Genomic DNA, 18,635 nt, shown 5'->3' on the forward strand with positions numbered 1-18,635 from the left:
CACGCTCTTCTCCATTTCCGCCCGGAGTTCAGTGCTTGCCAGCCTGTAAGACAGCAGCAAGGGGCTAGCTAGCCCTTGTTGTTTATTAATGATCATTTTGAAGCGTTTATGCAAAAACGAGAACTCTCCCAAGGTGACTTAGAAGGGAGAAATGTTTCTGGGCTACAGCCAACATCTACCATACTCAAGAGTAGACCCATTTAAATTAACAGGACGTTGCTTCCTTCATTTCAGTGGGTATGACTTTTAAGTTGAATACGATCCCACACTAAATGGAACAAAGCTAAAAAAAAATGAAGCAAATAAAAAATCAAAAGTAGATGCGGATAACAGCTTGTCATAATTTAAAATTGAGTCATTTTATGTTATTAATACAATTTTTACACGTCTATTCCATGCCTTATAATCTGTATAAATGTGATGAAAAATGAGAAGGGCAGCAGTCCAGGGTGAGGTGTGGTGTAGAGAGTGGTAGTTGTGAAGATGAGATATCACTCCATTTCCAGTTTATTCCGGAGAGAATAAAATGTTCCAAAGGATGAAGGAGCCAAGTGGATCGTAGGTGCCTAAGCCTAAAAGCAGCTCAGATATTTTTGTCCTCCATTCAGGCCATCAGGAACTTAAAAGTACTTTATATATGGACATAATAAAGGCATATTTTAGCCCAGTTACGGTGGACCTACTGCCCTTCAGTTCCTATCCATCCCAAGCAGCATGGCCACTGAGCAGGGATGGATGATGGAAACTGAAGGTCAAAAACATCTGGACAGCCAAAGGTTTCCTATCCCTGTTCTAGTCATTGCTGCTGAAATGCTGTTTTGAACATTAAAAATATGATCTACTTTGCCACACTAATATTTTGAGTAGCCCTTTGTGTTTAGGGTGGTGGCTGCCTTCTGCCCACCTTGCGTAAGAGAGAGGATGCAGAAGTCACAATGTGGTCCAACAATGTTTTGTTCTGCTTTTGCTAGTTACAATCGGGGGAAAGAAAACTGAATCTCTGCCTTTTGGGAATTTTTTTTCACCTACGATTCTGAGGTTCCACCAAGCATTTCAGGAACATCTCTGTAATGTAACCGGAAAGGGCTCTGGGTTTTTAAAAAGAACAAAGCTGGATTCCGTGCCATCTGATCTCACGTGTGGCTGGCTACTTCTTACCTGGTGGCGTTTAAGAAGTGCAGGGTAACGATGTTTCTGTTTTACTTAATATATGTAGGGTTTGATGTCAGCGTTGCTTGTGCAGGTTCTCTTTTATTCGTGTGTGTTCCTTTCCCCCTTTTTTCCTTCCAATGTCTCAACAAATGAAACTGATTTGTTCTGTTCTGCTTGTGGGATTCCTATAGGTATGTAGTTAGCCACTGTGAGAACAGGATACTGGGAAGAGGTGGACCTTTGTTCTTATCCAGCAGGGCTTCTCTTACAGTCACTAGGTCCCAGTGGCAAGTATTATGGTGTCCGTGTGGTGTGTTGCTTAAGAGCATGGGTAGGCAAACTAAAGCCTGGGGGCCAGATCCAGCCCAATCGCCTTCTCAATCCGGCCCCCAGATGGTCCAGGAATCAGCATGTTTTTACATGAGTAGAATGTGTCCTTTTATTTAAAATGCATCCCTGGGTTATTTGTGGGGCATAGGAATTTGTTCCATTTTTATTTTTCAAAATATAGTCCACCCCCCCCCACAAGGTCTGAGGGACAGTGGACCGGCCCGCTGCTGAAAAAGTTTGCTGACCCCTGCTTAAGAGTGTCCAAGTAAGACTAGGGAGATCCCAACTCTCAGGCTGCAAAGGCCAATGAGTGGCTTTGGGCCAGCCGCTAGCTCTCTCAGCCTAACCTGCCTCATAGGGAAGTTGTGATGCTAAAGTGAGGGAGGGATCAAGTATGAATACTGCCTAGACTGAGCCTAGTGGAACGAAGATTGGATAAAAATGCGAAAGGGGGGGGGGGTGGAGTTCTGATTCAGGAACCAACCCATACAGACAACTGTCACTTTTAAGGTCATATGGAGTTGTTTTTAAAAAACAAAGAGACGTCACAATGAAGGAAGGCTTCATGAATAATTTATTCCATTTGAATTTTTTTTAAAAAGTATAAACCTTTTTCCATTTCCTCAATCACAATTTGTACAACTCAGTGTTCATGGCATTCTGCAACAATAGTGTTTGTTCCTTATTTTTATTGTATTTTTTGTTATCATAATGTTAAATAAAGAGAGAGAGAGAGAGAGAGAGAGAGAGACTTGGACCATTAAATGTCACTGCTGAATACGAACTTAAGAAATCTCCTCTTCCTCCCCCTGTTAAAGTGACCCAGCTTTTTAAAAGAACATTTATGAAACCAACATGTCCAGTAACGATGCCACAACTTTTAAAACGCAAGTAAGTGTTTCCAAGGTTTCTCAAATCCAGTTTATTTGGAAAACCTACTAATTATACATTAAAACTTTCCTGAAAAGTTTGACCCTGAGGATTAACTTTTTCAAAGTGAAATTTTACTCCTTTAGAAACAGATGCAAAGAAAAGGGTATTTTCTATATGTGAGTTGGGATCCTTAGGCTGAAATTATTTCCAAAGGTGATAACATTTTGTCATCTTGAGAAATTTATTATTATTAATAATATATATTTATTTTGTGTCAGGGCAGCTAATAGCAGAATTGACCTAATTGAGAAAGCAAGCTGACAAGAAGGAAAACGCAGCCCAAAGCAATGCTGTCTGCATACATGGCTAAGAATTAACAAAATATTCTGTGCCAAAGGACTGGTGCACAGCTAGCTGCAGGGCACAAGGGCATTTTGAATAGGATCAAAATCTGAATGTTTTCCAGTGACACATTTTGATATTGCAGTAAAGACAAAATATGCTTCATTAAACACACCTGTGAGCTTTCTGTAATAATGCAGGGCTTTGAAAAATAAGTTACCAAGAGCAGGCAAATACAAAAAAAGGAGCAAGTTAACTGTGCCATACAGATGGATGTGTAAGATGAGAGGTTTAAGAAACACTTGCAGGAAAGGGTGTGCATCTAAGGCCACAACTGTGGAAACCAAGCAATTTGAACATAAGTTATACCTCACGCTGGCTAGGGATTTGCAGAAAAGCTACCACCTCAGCTGCCTTCTGACCATCCATGTGAAGTATGCACATGCCCTGTGAATTGATAAATCAGCACTACCAATGAATTAAGAAGTCAATGAGGCCTGCAAGGCTTTCCCCACCTCGGCCCTTTCATCAATTTAAAGCTGTCCGCAAATTGAAAAATAGATGCCCGTGTTTCAACTTCCTAGCCTTTTTGAAAAACATTCCAATCCTTTCTATGTTTTCGCTCGAAACGAATTTTCTCTTTTCTGTCTAGGGAGGGGGAGACAGAAAAAGAGACAGAGACAGAAAATGTGTGTTTTAGATCTCAGCAAGCTCTGGCAGGTGGCACCCTGACCCAAGTATTGCTTTCTTTTGCAAGGTAAGACAGACATCCTACTCTGAGCAGCATCCAAAATCGGGGTAGTCCTACACCAAGGTGATTTGGCAATTCTGCTATTTAGTGTTTTGCAAGCTGGAACACCAGTTGTGAGCCTTAACAAAATGACACAGAAATCTCAGCATTTCAAATGGATTCACAGAGAAATCCTCAAAGCATTGTGTAGTCTGTATGGGACAAACAGAAAATGGAGGCAGAAGCCTTTGGGTGGCTTATAAGAAAGAAATATAGCTCACTGAGAATAAAGTTAAATAACCTTTCCATAACCTTTCCATATGTACAAGATAATGCCATGTGGGGTTGTGCTTTGATAGTTTTAACCTGAAATGTGCTGAGGATTTCTTCACGATAAACTGTTTCCAGCTGTTCAACTTCTTTCCTCTGCCATTTTCTTGAGTCCAGACAGGTCCATCAACAGCTAACCCTAACCCCAACACCCCTTGGATGCTTCCATGGTAATTAATTTAAATCTGATTTCTACTGGCATCTTATTCCCTAAGGCCAATTGTCCCACCCCCGTGCAATGATCATTTGAACAGGTAAATGGAAGAATCTCTGGGCAACCTGATCTTCCTGAAATGGACCTACTATGAACTTGGCCCCCTAGTCAACAACACACAGTGCATTCTGGAGTTTTGAGGACTTCTGTGCAATCTCAGCGCTACACCCAAAGTCATGGTCCAGCCAAAGTGCATTTAAGTTCCACTGGTTTAAGTGGGGAAGTTTAAGCACACATTTAAAGCTCTCCAACTGAACTCACATGAGGCTTGGAAAGTACTGAATGCTGGGTGACTCATATTCTGCTCTTTTAAGCTAGGCAAATAATTTTAGCACCACTCTTTAGGAAGGTGGAAACATCTGGAGAGTATCTGCCGTTAACAGATACTTGAATATCAAATACAGGTGTACACAGAGAGAAAATGCAATGCAATAAGCAGCAGAAATGTAAAATGCAAGACCAAATATTTATAATTTGTATGTGATTATGTTGTACTTACTTTAAATATCAATTCCTAATTTAGGGGGCCAGGTTTTTCTTCAAAAAGCTCACCCCAGTGATAAGAGATGCAGATCTTTTTTAATACCTGCACTTACATCATCATATAGTATTATTAGGGCATCGAAATGTTAATCGCTCTCATCTTGCAACAAAATAGATGGTTTTTCAGTCAGCTCTCTGTAAAATTTTAAGATGAACAGGAAATCTTCATCAAATCTACTTAAGTTGCACACCAAGAAAAGTTGCTACTAGTGCTTGCTGCCGCCACCACTGATATACTCTAATAAGAAATTCAAAGTTATGTTTGTTCACAGAAAAAGAAATGCTTTCAGGTCTAAATACGGTAGGTTGTACATACTTCACATGATTTCAAAAATATCCTGAATACTTGCAATTGCGGTACTTTAGAAAGAAAGAAACTGGGTATTATTGGGGGGGGGGGGTTGAACACTTGGGATACTAGGGCTGCAATCCTAATCTCTTTACCTGGGAGTAAGCCCCACTGAATTCAATAGGACTTACTTCTGAGTAGACATGGTTAGGCCTGCACTATAAAACAGGGTCCGTGAGCCATTTTGCCTGACAAGTTGGTGACCTTTGCCATTAACAAGGCTTCCTCAACGAGTCTGTACCATTGCTCACCAAACCTCAAAAAGCGAAATAACGTCCAGATTCCATATTTGTGGATGGAAGCACAGCCTCAGGGCAAACCTTGCACGGCAGAAGACCTTCAATTGGATGGGCACAGTAATTCTGAAAGCGGCAGCGTGCAGGTATGAAAAGGGGAGGGATCAAAGCAGTGCCTCCAGGAAGGCAAGGAAGCAACTCAAGACTGGATACATGGGTGGAGGAGGAAGACGAAAGAAGCCAGCGGGTTCACAGGCAGAAGGGAAGAGGAGGTGGGTGTGGCGCAGAACAGTTCACTCGACTTTTTCATGCCCGCTCCTGTGGCGTTTTACCATGCTGGAACCTGGATGTTTATTTCAAAAGGGGAGCCCGAAACTTCCATTACAGAGCATCAAAACCAATAAGAAGATTAGAACAAGAGGCCTGAGAAAGGGGGAGTGGGAAAGAGGAGAGAGAGCAAAAGAAAGGAGGTTGTTCTCTCATTAGTGGAATCAAGTTCAAACACCAGAATTCACTGAGAACCTATTTACACCATATTCCAATTCATATGCATATCAAAGCTTAGAATCAAAACTGATTGGGTTTCCCTTATTGTTTTTTTTATTATGATTAAGTGGTATGTATAAATTAGCTAAAGTTGGGCATAAATTCCAAACCATAAAAGGAGGACAGCAAGGGTAGCAGTGGCTGCACTTTCCCGGTAATTTAATCCAAACACGGAGAAGGTAGAATGGGGTCCTAGTGATGAACCCCAAAATACTTGGAAGATGAAAGTGACACAGCTTCATTGAAGGGAAGGGCATTTTTAAAAGGAAGAAGAAGAAGAAGAAAGTGTCGCGATTTCATCGGGTGACACAGATTCTCTCTTGGCTAAAACGCACAGGTGGAAGAGCAGGAGGTCCTTGCAGCAAGCACACCCTCCTTGCTTGAAAAATGGGAAGAGGCCTGAAAAAACTAGTCTCGGCCCTCAACAAAAATACAAAAAAATATTAAAACAATTTATTATTATTATTATTAATATTATTATTATTCTTTTTTAAAATTCTCACTACAAGTTAAACCACCTAACAATATCACTTCTTTTAATATATTGCCATTATGTTAACTCTGCAAAGGTGTGATATAAAATTGCTGTAAGACCCGGTACCTTTTTTTTCTCTTCGATTTTATATAAACACAGTGAACTTCATTACTGTACACGTATAATCTGCAACTACAGCTTAGCTGTAAATCTCCCACACACAATGGCATGGACATTTATATCCCTCCCGCCCCAACTCCTATATTCCCCCATTAAACTGTACATCAAGACCAAATACAAATTTTACTGTCCCCATACCCTCAAACCCCCCCTTACAAAAAAATAATACTCTAAAAGCAAACCTACCGCAACTTTCAATTAAGACGATTACATATATATTTTTAGACCAATTGCTTTAAAGCAAGAAGGCAGTATAAACCTTCTAGGAAATTTTTTTTTATAAAAGAGGTTAAGAAATATAAGACAATTTATACATTTAAAAACTTACAATAAATAAGAGATGCAGGCATTTTTTTTTTTGAATACTAGGTACTATAATCCGATACAAGAACATTGCAGTGTTCCAAAAGCATTCGACAAATTCTGTTTTTTCCCCCCTTCCTCGTTTGTCTTCTTATTGTCTCCATGCTCGTACTTTTTAAAATATTCATTAAACATGGCTGGGGCCTATGGCTCATATACTCTTCACAAATACTGTGACAGGGTGGGGTTGGGGGAGAGAGAGAATGGTTACTTTGCTACTAAAAAGATGTGTTATAATACATTTCGACTGATCAATTCACCACTCCAATCAGTCTGGTATCGGCAAAACACCAACGAAAGCAGGGGGCAGATGGAGAATTAAACACCTGGGTTATACAGTCCCCACCGCAAGTCAAAACCAAATAGTTGCTGGAAGTGACCAAAAATGACATTCCCCTCCCTCAAATCACAAAAAAATGACTTGCACAGAGAATAATTAACTTAGTCCTGCAGCGAAATAATCCTTTCCCTTTTTGTTGTTGCTCTGGTTGTTGTGTTTTTCTTCTCCTTGCCCAGTTCAGATAAAGATCACAGCATATTCATGATAAAGTTATACAACTGATTCAGCACCACAAAGTGAACTGGGAGACACGACCGCCGGTCCTGGGTCGCAGGATCACAGGTTAGCCAGGAAAGTGCGTTGTACTGTTCCAACACAAACCTGGGAGAAGGAAAGAAGGGAACAAGGACCAGCCAGGAAGTCATTATTGGGAAGGCTTTGCCGTTTTTCAGCGCAGGTCACAAGGAGATAATTTATTAACCCACATTTCTGTTAGCAGAGGAGCTTATAGTAAGAGGCAGGATCAAAATGCTTCACTTCCAGCTACCAGGTGTATATAGCAGGGAGGAGCTGCATGTATGAGAAGGCTGGAAGCTGGCCAAGGGATGGACACATTCTCACTCAACCCAGGTGGTGCAAGGAAGCCTTCTTGAGCTAAAGGGGCCTACTCACAAGATGTGTGCACAGGTAGGTTGTATTCAACTAAATCCTATTCAGAAATAGACCCAGTGAAATGAATGAATGTGGGGGTCTTTTATGTTTTGAGATATAAAGATGTATGTGTCTGCACAATACACACACACATTACCTGCCCTATTGGTCTTGGTCCTTTAGTATGATAAATTATGAGAAGAGCTTCATAAAACAACCTGAGAATTTCTCAGTGCTGAAGGATATATTAAAATAAATTCAACGTACAGCGTATAAGAAAGAGAGAACCACCGGCAGATTGTAGCAATCTGCATGGCTACAATAGCAGAATAGCACTTTTAAACAATGAGTCCTGTATTTTGCATGCTCTCACACACAATTGATGATCATACCTGAGGACATCGGAAGTTTGATTCGAGTCAAGAGGGTGGGAGTGTTTACTGTGAAGTAGCTCGTCCGATTGCACTGAAGGCACATGGAGGTGCAGAGAAGCCTTTAAAAGAACATACAGTAAGTGTTTGTTACAATGCTTTAAGAGAGAGAGAGAGAGCGCTAATAATCAAACAATAATTCCTCTATAGGGACATGGCTCTGTGGGAGGCCCTCCCACCAGCAAGTGTCCCCACAGTAAAGGTCCCCCAGCCTCTATAACCCTGAACGCACGCACGCACGCACATACACAAAAATACAGTCTTTTCTGGATTTTGATACCGAATGCCCGCCGGCAAGCCCACATTGCTGCTACTCCCCCACTCACCCAGAAAAGTTCTCCTGAAACTTACATAATGATACACAGCCTATGTCTTTTGAAGCACTCTCTCAACAGCACCAATCCCCATACCTCCCAGACACAGCTCACAGACTTTGCTGAAGGTTTCTTACCTTAAGAAACAGGGGACACTGATTTTGTGCTTGAGGACACGCCGACCAAAACCAGTCAGGCAACGGACCTGCTTTGGCAGTTGAGACAAAGTAACCAAGGGCCAGCGGTTGCTGTAGGATGTTGGTGACTTCGTCGTGAGACTCCGTTGAGAGCAAGCGATCTGTACCTTGACCCTGGGGCAACAAAACAGAAGGTGGGAAATTGGCAAAGAGAACACAAGGAAAGCGTTGCTGGACCAAAGGCCCATCTAGCCCAGAATCCTGTTTCCTGCCATAGCCAACCGCATGCCTACACAAGCAGGGCAGGAGTAGAGTAGGCCACAGCTGCTCGTGATCCTCAACAACTGGCAATCAGAGGGTGGCTGCCTCTGGTCCCGGAGGAAGGAGCCTTAAGCCCTCAGACATTTGCCAAATCCCCTTTTAAAGCCATCTGGTGGTGACCACCACCACATCTTCTAACAGTGATTCAAACAGATTAACTATGCCCCTAAATATCCCACCATTCAGCTGCATTGGGTAACACGTTCTAATGTTAAAAGAGAGATAAAATCTTCTCTCTCTTCTCACCATACTTAATTGTTGTAAAACATCAGGCTTTGAAAACAAAAAAGCCCGAAACGTTGCAACTCTGCCTCATAGGGGAGTTGCTTCATTCTAATCATTTTTTGTTGTCCTTTTCTTGCCCCTTTCCAACTCTACAATATCCTTTTTGATATGAGGAATGCAGAATCCCCGTATCCCCAAGGGTGGATTCCTTTTATATTTGGTTGCCACAATATTGAAATGGGGGTACTTGACAACCACTGGCGATCCAGATCAGCACTGAGGCAAACACATGGTTGATTTCTTAAATATGGTTTCTTGCCTTAAAACCTTACCTTGCCCATGTCACCTCCATGGGTGAAGTGGGAACTTGGTGAGTGCACAGGGGACCCGGTAGGGGATGCAGGGAGGATGTTTATAATATCAGGATCAATATCGGGATCTCCAGTGTCTAACAAATCAAAGAGCCCCATTCCATCTGCTCCATCTTGAGAAAAGCAACAAATACAACAACAACGAGTCTGTTAACAGACAGTTGCTATCACTGTGATTTATATATAAAAAAAGGAAAGTACACAATGTATGAAGAAATTCTTTACTGACAGCTAGCATGACATTGCGGTTGGAATACTGGGCTTGAAACAGAGGGCTGCATTCAGATCCCTGGGCACCCATGAAATACACTCAGTGACATTGTAAATTTGGCTGGTCCCAGACAGCTCATGCTTCAATCTATTTTATACAGTTATTTTTCTTTGCTTTGACCGACACTGCATATGCGTGCCAAGACACACATGCACACAAACAACTAGCTGCTGCACATTTTGCCTGTTCTCTGTAATCATGGGGTCGAGATCTAACAGGCTGCTCATAAACACTCTAACAGAGGACGGTGAAGGCCCAAGTCAAAGGGGGGGGGACAGCAGTGCACATACTGGAAAGGAAGCAAAAGGCTGGTGTGGCTGCAGTGAAAAACCTTATGGCTAGGAAAAGATAGGCCTGTGTGTTCTGGGGGGAGGGTGCTTAAGAAATCAGCATGCTTAAGAAACTGGGGTCAGCTAAGGAAGCCATGGGTGCCAAGGAGGATGGGGAAAGCCCCACTTGGGGTCTAGAGATAGAGAAATCTGTGTCTTGTTGGGAGGGCTGAATTCCTATCATCTACAGGCCTCATTTTTCATATCTATCAATAAAACTTTTTAATATGAAAATATTTGAAGACACACAAACACATACACACAAACACACACCATTGTTTGTATTAAAGGCCAGATCCAAACCAGTTTCAGTGGTATAAGTTGATGATGCTACTTGCACAGATGCAGACGTGGGAAACACAAGTATATGAGTGCACGACGTATCCTGTGGGGTGTTTAGTTGGGACGTCTGCATATTTAGGGTGGTGCTGCGCCCAAACACTGAGCCAGTTGATACAGAATCTTAAAGAAAGAGAGAGAGAGATTTCGCTAAATAGTACGGCCAATATGATTGCTTTCATTGAAGCAACAAGTGTGAAGCATTTCACAAATACCTGGCATGATGACAAAGGATCCCTGCGGTTCTACTGCCACTAAGCAGGCGCTGAGAATGCTGGGAGAATCGGCAGTGGAGATGCCACACATCCTGCACATGTCTTTCAGCCTCTTGCTAAGTGACTGCAGATTTCGGCGACTCAGCAAACAACTCCAATCTAAAGATGAAACCAGAGAGGTTGGCTACCAAGGAAATGATTTTAAATGTAAATGATGGCTAGCTGCTGTCATGTTTAGACCTCAAAATGGGTACATTAAAAACTGGATGGACCACTGTATGCAAGCTTCTTTCTTAAGCTATTCCAACCTCTTTTCCAAGTGGAATAGAAAGGAAAAGAAAGCTAAGCTACCTAGCAAGCAAACGGCTTTGGAAATTATTTTCTTCCGTCAGTTAGTGACTGTTCACAAGGCTTTTCCTATTTCGGGTGTTAAAATTGCCAGCAGGGGCTAAAGCCAAATTCTCTGCTGAAACTGAATAGGTTGCAGTTTAGGTGACAGAAAGCCCCCTTTCGCCATGCCATAAACACCCCACCCCAAAAGGAGATTGCTGTCATATGTATATAATTCTTTGATCTCATGGGCCACTCTGTTCTCCAAACCACTGATCCTGGAGTAAGGAGTAGTCTCCCCCAAAATTCATTTTGTGACCCCTGCATTGTTTGCGACAATTTTTTGTGGCAATAAGGGCTTCACAGTTCTAGAGCTTCATCCCTATTCACATTTATATATTCTATCCAAAATGAGTGTGTGTGTTATGTACATTATTAAATGTGCCATTTTTGCTCCATATCAAGCATTTTGGCTAGAGAGGGGACAAACTTGCACAGAAAGCTACATCTCCATGGGTGACAAATATCTTCAGAGATGTTTCCATATTACCTTTTAGTTCCCCGTGGCCTATTCTTCCAAGACGTCCTATTACAACTCTCCAAGGCAACGAACTCATCTGCACAAGCCCCAGGCACCATTCCCAGAGTTTCTGAAGACCAAGTCTGCGAGCAGACCCCTTTTTCCTACGAGCCCTGGTGGGAAATAAAGATTCACTAGTAAACAAATCTATGAACATACCTTCCAGCTGTTTTAAGACTGCTCTCAAAGTACATTTAGACCCTGTTACACTTCAATATTTTGACAGCCAGGATCAAGAGGGGGGTAAGGTTCTGTACATGTTCCAAAGGTGCAATATCCAAGCAGTAAATCAATGCATCTACTCCCTCTTTATTTAATCACTTATATCCTGTTTTTGAAAATGAGATTATTCTAAAAAAGCTTTAAAAAGTAAGAGTAGGCACGTGTGTGTGTGTGTGTGTGTGTGTGTGTAAAATCAAACACCCTTCAAACATGCAGTAAAAACACTATCAGCATAAAAATCCATGAACCATTAAGTGAATCATAAAAAGGTTTCCAGGAAAGAAGGTTTTTCTAAACTTATCTAAATACAGGAAATGACTTTATGAATTCCACAGCCCTTACCTGTTAGGTACATCAATGTTGATAATGCAGGTTTCCAATAGTTCTCCATATAAATCTGTGCACGATGCAAGAAGCCACCTTTGATCATGAGAGAGACAGTAGCCCACGAAAAGCACATTGTATTTCTGCCCAGCCTCTCCAAAGGTTTCTCCCAGCTCTGTCTGTTTATCTTTGACAGGAGCCAATATGAAAGGAGGGGCATATAGCTTAATACACTCTGGTCTCTGCAAAACACACACAAAACAGAACACTTAAAACCACAGGATTACTTGTCCCACGGAGCAGCAGATCCCCATATAAACAAATGAAACAGAATTGTGCGCATGCACACAGCATCACTTTTGGTTCTCACTTACTTCTGGACTCCTGAGCGCCATCTCCATTGCCAAACCTGGGCCAAACCCAGTTAATGTTTTCACATTGGTCGACGTTGGGAGTGGCCTCCGGCATTGCGTGAAGGCAGAGAATGCCAGCGATTTTAGGTGCTGAGTGTAGATCTGCCTGTCTTCATTCTTGACTGGTTGTAACAGATATTGACAAGGAACAAGCTAAGAAGGTCAGAGAGACAGAAAAAGGTAAGAATACACTGCCCAATCTGATACCAGTATATAGAAGCATTAAGACAAGAGCAGGCAAAAAAAAGTAGCATTTGCACCAGTTTTGACTCTGGGCAACATCCTATCACAATATCCTGTGCAACCAATAATAAATCAATATAATAAACCAGGACACAGTCATGTGTGTGGGATCATAGTATCATAGAGTATAGCTCACAAGATGAGGTCAACATCAATGACATGTTGGTACTTTCAAAAACAGCTAAGCAGCCAAAACAATTTATTTAATTCTCCTGTTCTGGCCTGAACAGCATTTGAGTTAGGAACCTTAAAGCAGTGTTTTTCAACCACTGTTCCGCGGCACACTAGTGTGCCGCGAGATGTTGCCTGGTGTGCCGTGGGAAAAACATCCCGGCCGTTGTTGTTGCCTTCCTTCAGCCAATCAGGGTCAGCCCGCGCGTTTGTACACAGAGCCGAAAAGAGACGCCCGCCTTGCCCCAGCAGCGCCGAGGCTACACTGCACTGCATTGCACGGCCCTGGACGCGGCAGCCGGGCCGGCCGCCTCAAAAGCTCCTCCCTCCCTCCTTCGCCCTCCCGCCGGCCAATCGTCAGCGCCCTCTGGCCTGCCGGAGTTCCCCGCCTTCCTCGGCCGTCGGCGTGACCCTGAAGGGATCCTGCGCGACGCGCGCGCCTTGTCGCAAGTGGGGTTCCGAGGCCAATGTAGGCGCGCCGCGCGCATCTTAGAAGCGGGGGGTGGGGGTGGGGTGGGGTGGAAAGAGCGGGCCGGAGATGAGGAGGGAGCTGGCGGTGGACGTGGGTGGGGGCTTGGAAATGGCGCGCGCGAGACGGAGGCCGGGGGGCGGGGAGAGAGAGAGAGGATTCAGTACCAAATCGGATGCAAAACCGCATCTATAACCTCTCAAGGGAAATGTTTCCCAAAGTGCAGTCATCTCCAACCTACATAAATTAATTAAGAATTCTTTTGCTGTTTGGAGGAAATATCAAGCCTGGCTCCTTTCAGCTGGGTGAGAGCACTTTGCTAATAAATGATGAATAATTAGGATGTGTAGGTTTCCTTTTGCATTTATTTTGCACTTGCTGGTTCAACCTCTTTGAACTTCCCAAAGCACAAGATCATCACAAAAAAGGGAAACACCACATTGGCTGGGCTCTCAAGTGTGGCATGGCAGTTAATTATATCATGTCAGGATGTCTCAGGAGCTTCTCCACTCATGTCTTTGTCACAAAAAGTCACTCAGGTACAAGACTAGAGTCCCTCAGACCTTACTTGGGGCTGGACTATATTTTGAAAAAAAAAATATGAACAAATTCCTATGCCCCACAAATAACCCAGAGATGCATTTTAAATAAAAGGACAGGTTCCAATTCTGTAAAAACACGCTGATTCCTGGACCATCCGCAGGCAGCCTTTAGAAGGTGATTGGGCCACATCCGGCCCCCGGGTCTTAGTTTGGGGACCCCTGCTCTTAAGTCCAAGAATTATAAAATACTTTCTTTGTGTTTATTTGATTCCTATTCAAGAGAATTACTTGATATATAGTCAATATAGGCACAGAGTTAATTTTCTTAACATTTTCTAATGGTGGTGTGCCTCGTGATTTTTTTCATGAAACAAGTGTGCCTTTGCCCAAAAAGGTTGAAAAACACTGCCTTAAAGCATCACCCAAAGCCACTGTAGAGCTAGGGCAGGTTGTAAGTCCAGCCATCAGAAGGGAACAAGGCTTCCAAGGACTACTGTGGGCACACCTTAAGCAACACGCTGTCTTTGGCTTCCCACATCATAGCATCAGCTTACCTGAACAGAAACTATGTTTCTGATGTTAGGAGGGAGATTTTGGATCATTTCAAGAAAGCAACGGAGAAGACCCAGAGTCCACACGCTGGAGGAGTTGCCCTCCTCTTTCTTCTCATACGAGAAAGGGTCAATAATGTAAACTACGATGGCAGGTGGGTAGGTGACTGCGTGGGAATCGCCATCAGTGGGGACTCCCACTTTGTCACGGTCCATAGTGCTGGAAGCAGAAAGCAGGCAGGCATAAGAAACAGAAAGCTTCTTCCTTGTATGGGCCGTTAAATGTTAAGACTGTGTTATGTGTTCACAAATTATCTGACTTCTTTTCACCCAGTAGAGAAAGACTCCCATCTCCCCTATGCAGTATTTTAAGGGGAAGCCGTCTTGGCAGCTTTTGTGAGCCATCAGTACCTTTGCAGCATATGCAGCTAATAGGCCTTCCCCATCATTATCTCAGGCTTATCAGAGCACAGCAAACACATTACTCACTAACAAAAGGGGCACAAAGGTATTAAGCACTCCTGGCACCAAAGGGTAAAAAATTAATGCAGGCATCCTTCAGAGATGAGTAACCATTGGCACAATTACTTACAATGTATTTCCTCAATTTTGATCAGAAGTTTGCTGGATTTAACAAGAGTTGGAACACTTGACCTGGAAGTAGAAGGAAGCCTAGGGAATTCAATCTTTGCAAATTCCACATTGCAAAAATTAGTGTGTGTGGTACTTTGCAAAACAGAAGAGCACAAGCCCTTGCCCCAAGGAGCTTACAATCTAAGGCACTGGGATACTTTCAAAATTTAGCAGCTCACGTACAGTCCTTGGTTGAGATTGGAGACTGTCACAGTACAGGAGGATACACTTTGGTCTGTTTGGGCCAAAACGCTGCTAGCTACAAGTTGAAGCTCAGACAACTGCCTTACTTCTACAGTGTGGTTTTAATGACAGCAAGGACACCTGTTCAAGAAATCAGATTCCTGCAAAAGGGATGCCAAACTGGTGGCATATTTTCTCTCATCTTACTTGGAAGGGAAGTTCCAGCAAAGTCCCCAATCACCCCATTTTGCTTTAAGGATAAGAACCCAGCATGGTGCAGAGGTCAAGAGTGTCAGAATGAGACCTCAGAGACCCAAGTTCAAATATCTATTCAACTATGAAGCTCACCCGGGATACTTTGGGCCAGTTACCATCTCCCAGCCTAAACCTACCTCACAGGGTAGTTGTGAGGATTAAAAAAAAAAATGAGGGGGAGAACCCTGTGTGCCACCTTGAGGAACTTGGAAGAAAGGTAGGATACAAATGGAAGTGAGTACATTAACAGATAAATCATTCTTTGCCGTGCTACCTCTCTGAAACTTCTGAGTGCGGCTGCGGAGGGACTGATGGGGCTTCCCCCGGTATTGCTGCAGATGGCTGCTGTTGCTGCTGCGTCCCCGCCTGCCCATTCTGGACTGTTGCAGACTGCGTGGAGAGGGAGGAAGGAGTAGTGTTGTTCATGCTGCCAAAAGGTGGAAAGGATGATGGTTTGTTCGCTGAAATCCCACCGGCTGAACTGGAAGAGGAAGATGAAGTGGCAGTCGTGGTCATGGTGGAACTGGCCGTGGTAGTGGCAGAGGTGATGGCACTGTTTGAGTTCATTGGGACAGCATTACTGGGAGCAGACGAAGGGGTGGATGATGGAGTAGAGCTGCCTGCAACCTGAGGCGGGACAGATGTAGGATGGCTGGTGGGAGGAACTAGGCTGGACTGAGAAAGCAAGGAATTGTCCAATGGCTGTGTAGCAAGGTAAGGACCTTAAAACAGAAAAAGGAGAAGAAATTAACCAAACCTTCTGCTTCTGTGTTAATGAAACTTGACAGAGCATCATATTCATTTAGATAAGAGAACCTGCCAGACTGTAGGTCCTTCACAGTTTACTAGACAGGGGGAAAAGAAGAGAAACCTATTCGCTTTATCTTGTCCAGGATAAGCCAAAATGATTTACAGCCAAACAAAACGCAGTCTACCAATCTTCCTCTAAAACACAAAAGTGCACCAGAGCGCCAAGGGTTTTCTAGGTTGAATTCTCAGTTCAGACAGAACACCTGTCAAAACTCAGCAGTGCCCACAAACTGACTTTGCATCCACAAAGATGACCAGGGCTTTTTTTCAGCCGGAGCTCAGTTCCAGCACCTCTCAGGTGGGCATCATTGCCATTATGTGAGAACAAGATTCATGGTGAGTTCTGGCCACTCTTTTTCTAGAAAAATAGCACTGAACATGACCACAAAATGCTTGGCATAGGTCTGGGTGCTGGAGGGTTTGGGGTGGAGTAAAGAAAGAAATAGATGTGGAAAGAGTTCCCCAAGAGTAGAAAGTTAGTGTCAGATGCCAAGGAGACTGCTTCATGTTTTTGGCTCCTGAAATATGGTTGGCTGAAAGTCCCAACAACTACTTTTGGTTCACTTAATGTAACTTTGGACTAACAAGATCAAATTAGATTTCCAACCCCTGTAGCTGCACAGAACATTCTGAACCCTAGAAGAAAACGTTGTTTTCTCTGCCTGATTTAGCAACCCACCGCTAATATGCAAACCATATGGGTCAAGGAACATGGACAACTTGCACTGTACCAGATCTGAATTATGGGCAACTTCAAGCATGGGAACTGCATTTTTTGCATGCCAGCATCTCATCAGCAACTCTGTTCCAACCACATATGTATTGTATAACCACAGTGAAAATATTTTTACAAGTGACAGCTTTAGGGCAGGGATAGCCAACCTAGGGCTCTCCAGATGTCGTTGGACTATAACTCCCAATATCCCTGACCAGCAGCTATGTGGACTACAATTGATGGGAGGTGAGTCAAACAACACCTGGACGGCACGATGTCAGCTATCCTTGCTTTAGGGGAAGGTTGTGGGGAGAACGTACCCAAATCATATCTGCAGACTTGGGCATACAGTTTGAGTCTAGAAAACGATTCACTGTTGGCGTGAGCTGCCTGGGAGAACCACTCAGCGACAGACTTCTCAGAAAGTTTGGTTGAAGCAGCAGATCCGACTCTCATGATCCCATCAGGCAACAGTTTACAGATGGGTCGATGCTGGCCAAGCCTGCAGGACTGCAAAAGAAGAAGAAGAAGCAGGAACTAAACATGGTGAGTGGACAAATATTTTGACAAGTGGACCGCAAGTCTAACATATGGGACAGTGTCGCTTTAATGCACTGGGCAGAACACCACGAAGCCCACAGCACCTCAATGCGTTTTTTTTTTTTTAATGCTCTTTATTAATTTTGCACATAGTGTAGAAGACAATAAATCTCAATGTAGTTTTGCCTCCAGAAAGTAAGCAACAGTACCCAGATCGGTTGGTATGCCTTTTCCAGATTGATGGCATTCACTGCTCCTGTCCCAAAAGTGCCCAAAACTGGAATCTTTGTTGACAAATAACAGCAAAGAGCTTCAACTAAACACTGCAGCTTTTTGCTCTGATGCAGCTGTCGAATCTCCCCCAGAACTTTCAAGCTGTTCCAACAGTGGAACGGTCTCCCTCAGGAGGTTGTAGACTCTCCTTCCTTGGAGGTTTTTAAGCAGAGGTTGGATGGTCATCTTTCATGGATGCTTTAGTTGAGATCATGGGCACAGCCAGGATTTAATGGGGGGGGGGGCAGAACTGAGCTGTTTGTGACATGACTGGTCAGTTAGTTAAGTATTTTTATTTACTTGCTTGATTTAGGGGGGCAGCTTGTCTTCCTGCTCCCCGCTGGCTATGCCTATGGTTGCGATTCCTGCACTGCAGGGGGTTGGACTAAATGGCCTTTGGAGTTCCTTCCAACTCTACAATTCTATGATCCTCATGCAAGAGACTGCAGAGTTGACCCCCTGAGGTCAGTCATCGTTTTCTGTTAAGATCATAACAGAGAAAATTGTTTCCCAGTTTCTTGTGTGAATCTGCAATCTGTACACATTGAGGTTATTTTAATGTCTTTTTATCATCTTGAATTTTGTTCTGGCTTGCAGCCAAGGCAAATAAACTTGGACCTAAGGAATAAGTACCACAGCTCTCTGCTGCTGCCTGTGCTGCAGATTAGCAACCCATGGTATAAATTAAGCTACAAGGCATAACGTCATGAAGCTTGCCACACAAAGATGCCTCTGCTGTTCTTCCAGGGAGGCTGCCATGTTAGAAGGCTGCAGCAAAATCAAAAGACTGTTGTTTTGGACATTTTTCTTATAAAAGACATGATTCAGTACCCA

General features: G+C 43.3%; 1 protein-coding gene across 1 annotated transcript in view; it reads right to left on the minus strand.

The window, feature by feature from the left end:
- Window positions 1–6,736: 6,736 nt before the first annotated feature.
- Window positions 6,737–18,635, minus strand: part of MED13 (mediator complex subunit 13) — a 99,438-nt gene continuing 87,539 nt past the window's right edge. The window contains exons 19-30 of the mRNA XM_033172462.1: window positions 17,309–17,498; window positions 15,738–16,185; window positions 14,396–14,612; window positions 12,378–12,569; window positions 12,022–12,245; window positions 11,428–11,570; window positions 10,548–10,706; window positions 10,267–10,455; window positions 9,355–9,506; window positions 8,477–8,650; window positions 7,987–8,087; window positions 6,737–7,324 (exon numbers count right to left, since the gene is read on the minus strand). Coding sequence (XP_033028353.1) covers window positions 7,192–7,324; window positions 7,987–8,087; window positions 8,477–8,650; window positions 9,355–9,506; window positions 10,267–10,455; window positions 10,548–10,706; window positions 11,428–11,570; window positions 12,022–12,245; window positions 12,378–12,569; window positions 14,396–14,612; window positions 15,738–16,185; window positions 17,309–17,498 — 2,322 coding nt within the window. The 3' untranslated portion in view covers window positions 6,737–7,191. The remainder of the gene's footprint in view (window positions 7,325–7,986; window positions 8,088–8,476; window positions 8,651–9,354; window positions 9,507–10,266; window positions 10,456–10,547; window positions 10,707–11,427; window positions 11,571–12,021; window positions 12,246–12,377; window positions 12,570–14,395; window positions 14,613–15,737; window positions 16,186–17,308; window positions 17,499–18,635) is intronic.

Source organism: Lacerta agilis, chromosome 15 (assembly GCF_009819535.1).
Source record: "Lacerta agilis isolate rLacAgi1 chromosome 15, rLacAgi1.pri, whole genome shotgun sequence".
NCBI classification, from domain to species: Eukaryota; Metazoa; Chordata; class Lepidosauria; order Squamata; family Lacertidae; genus Lacerta; species Lacerta agilis.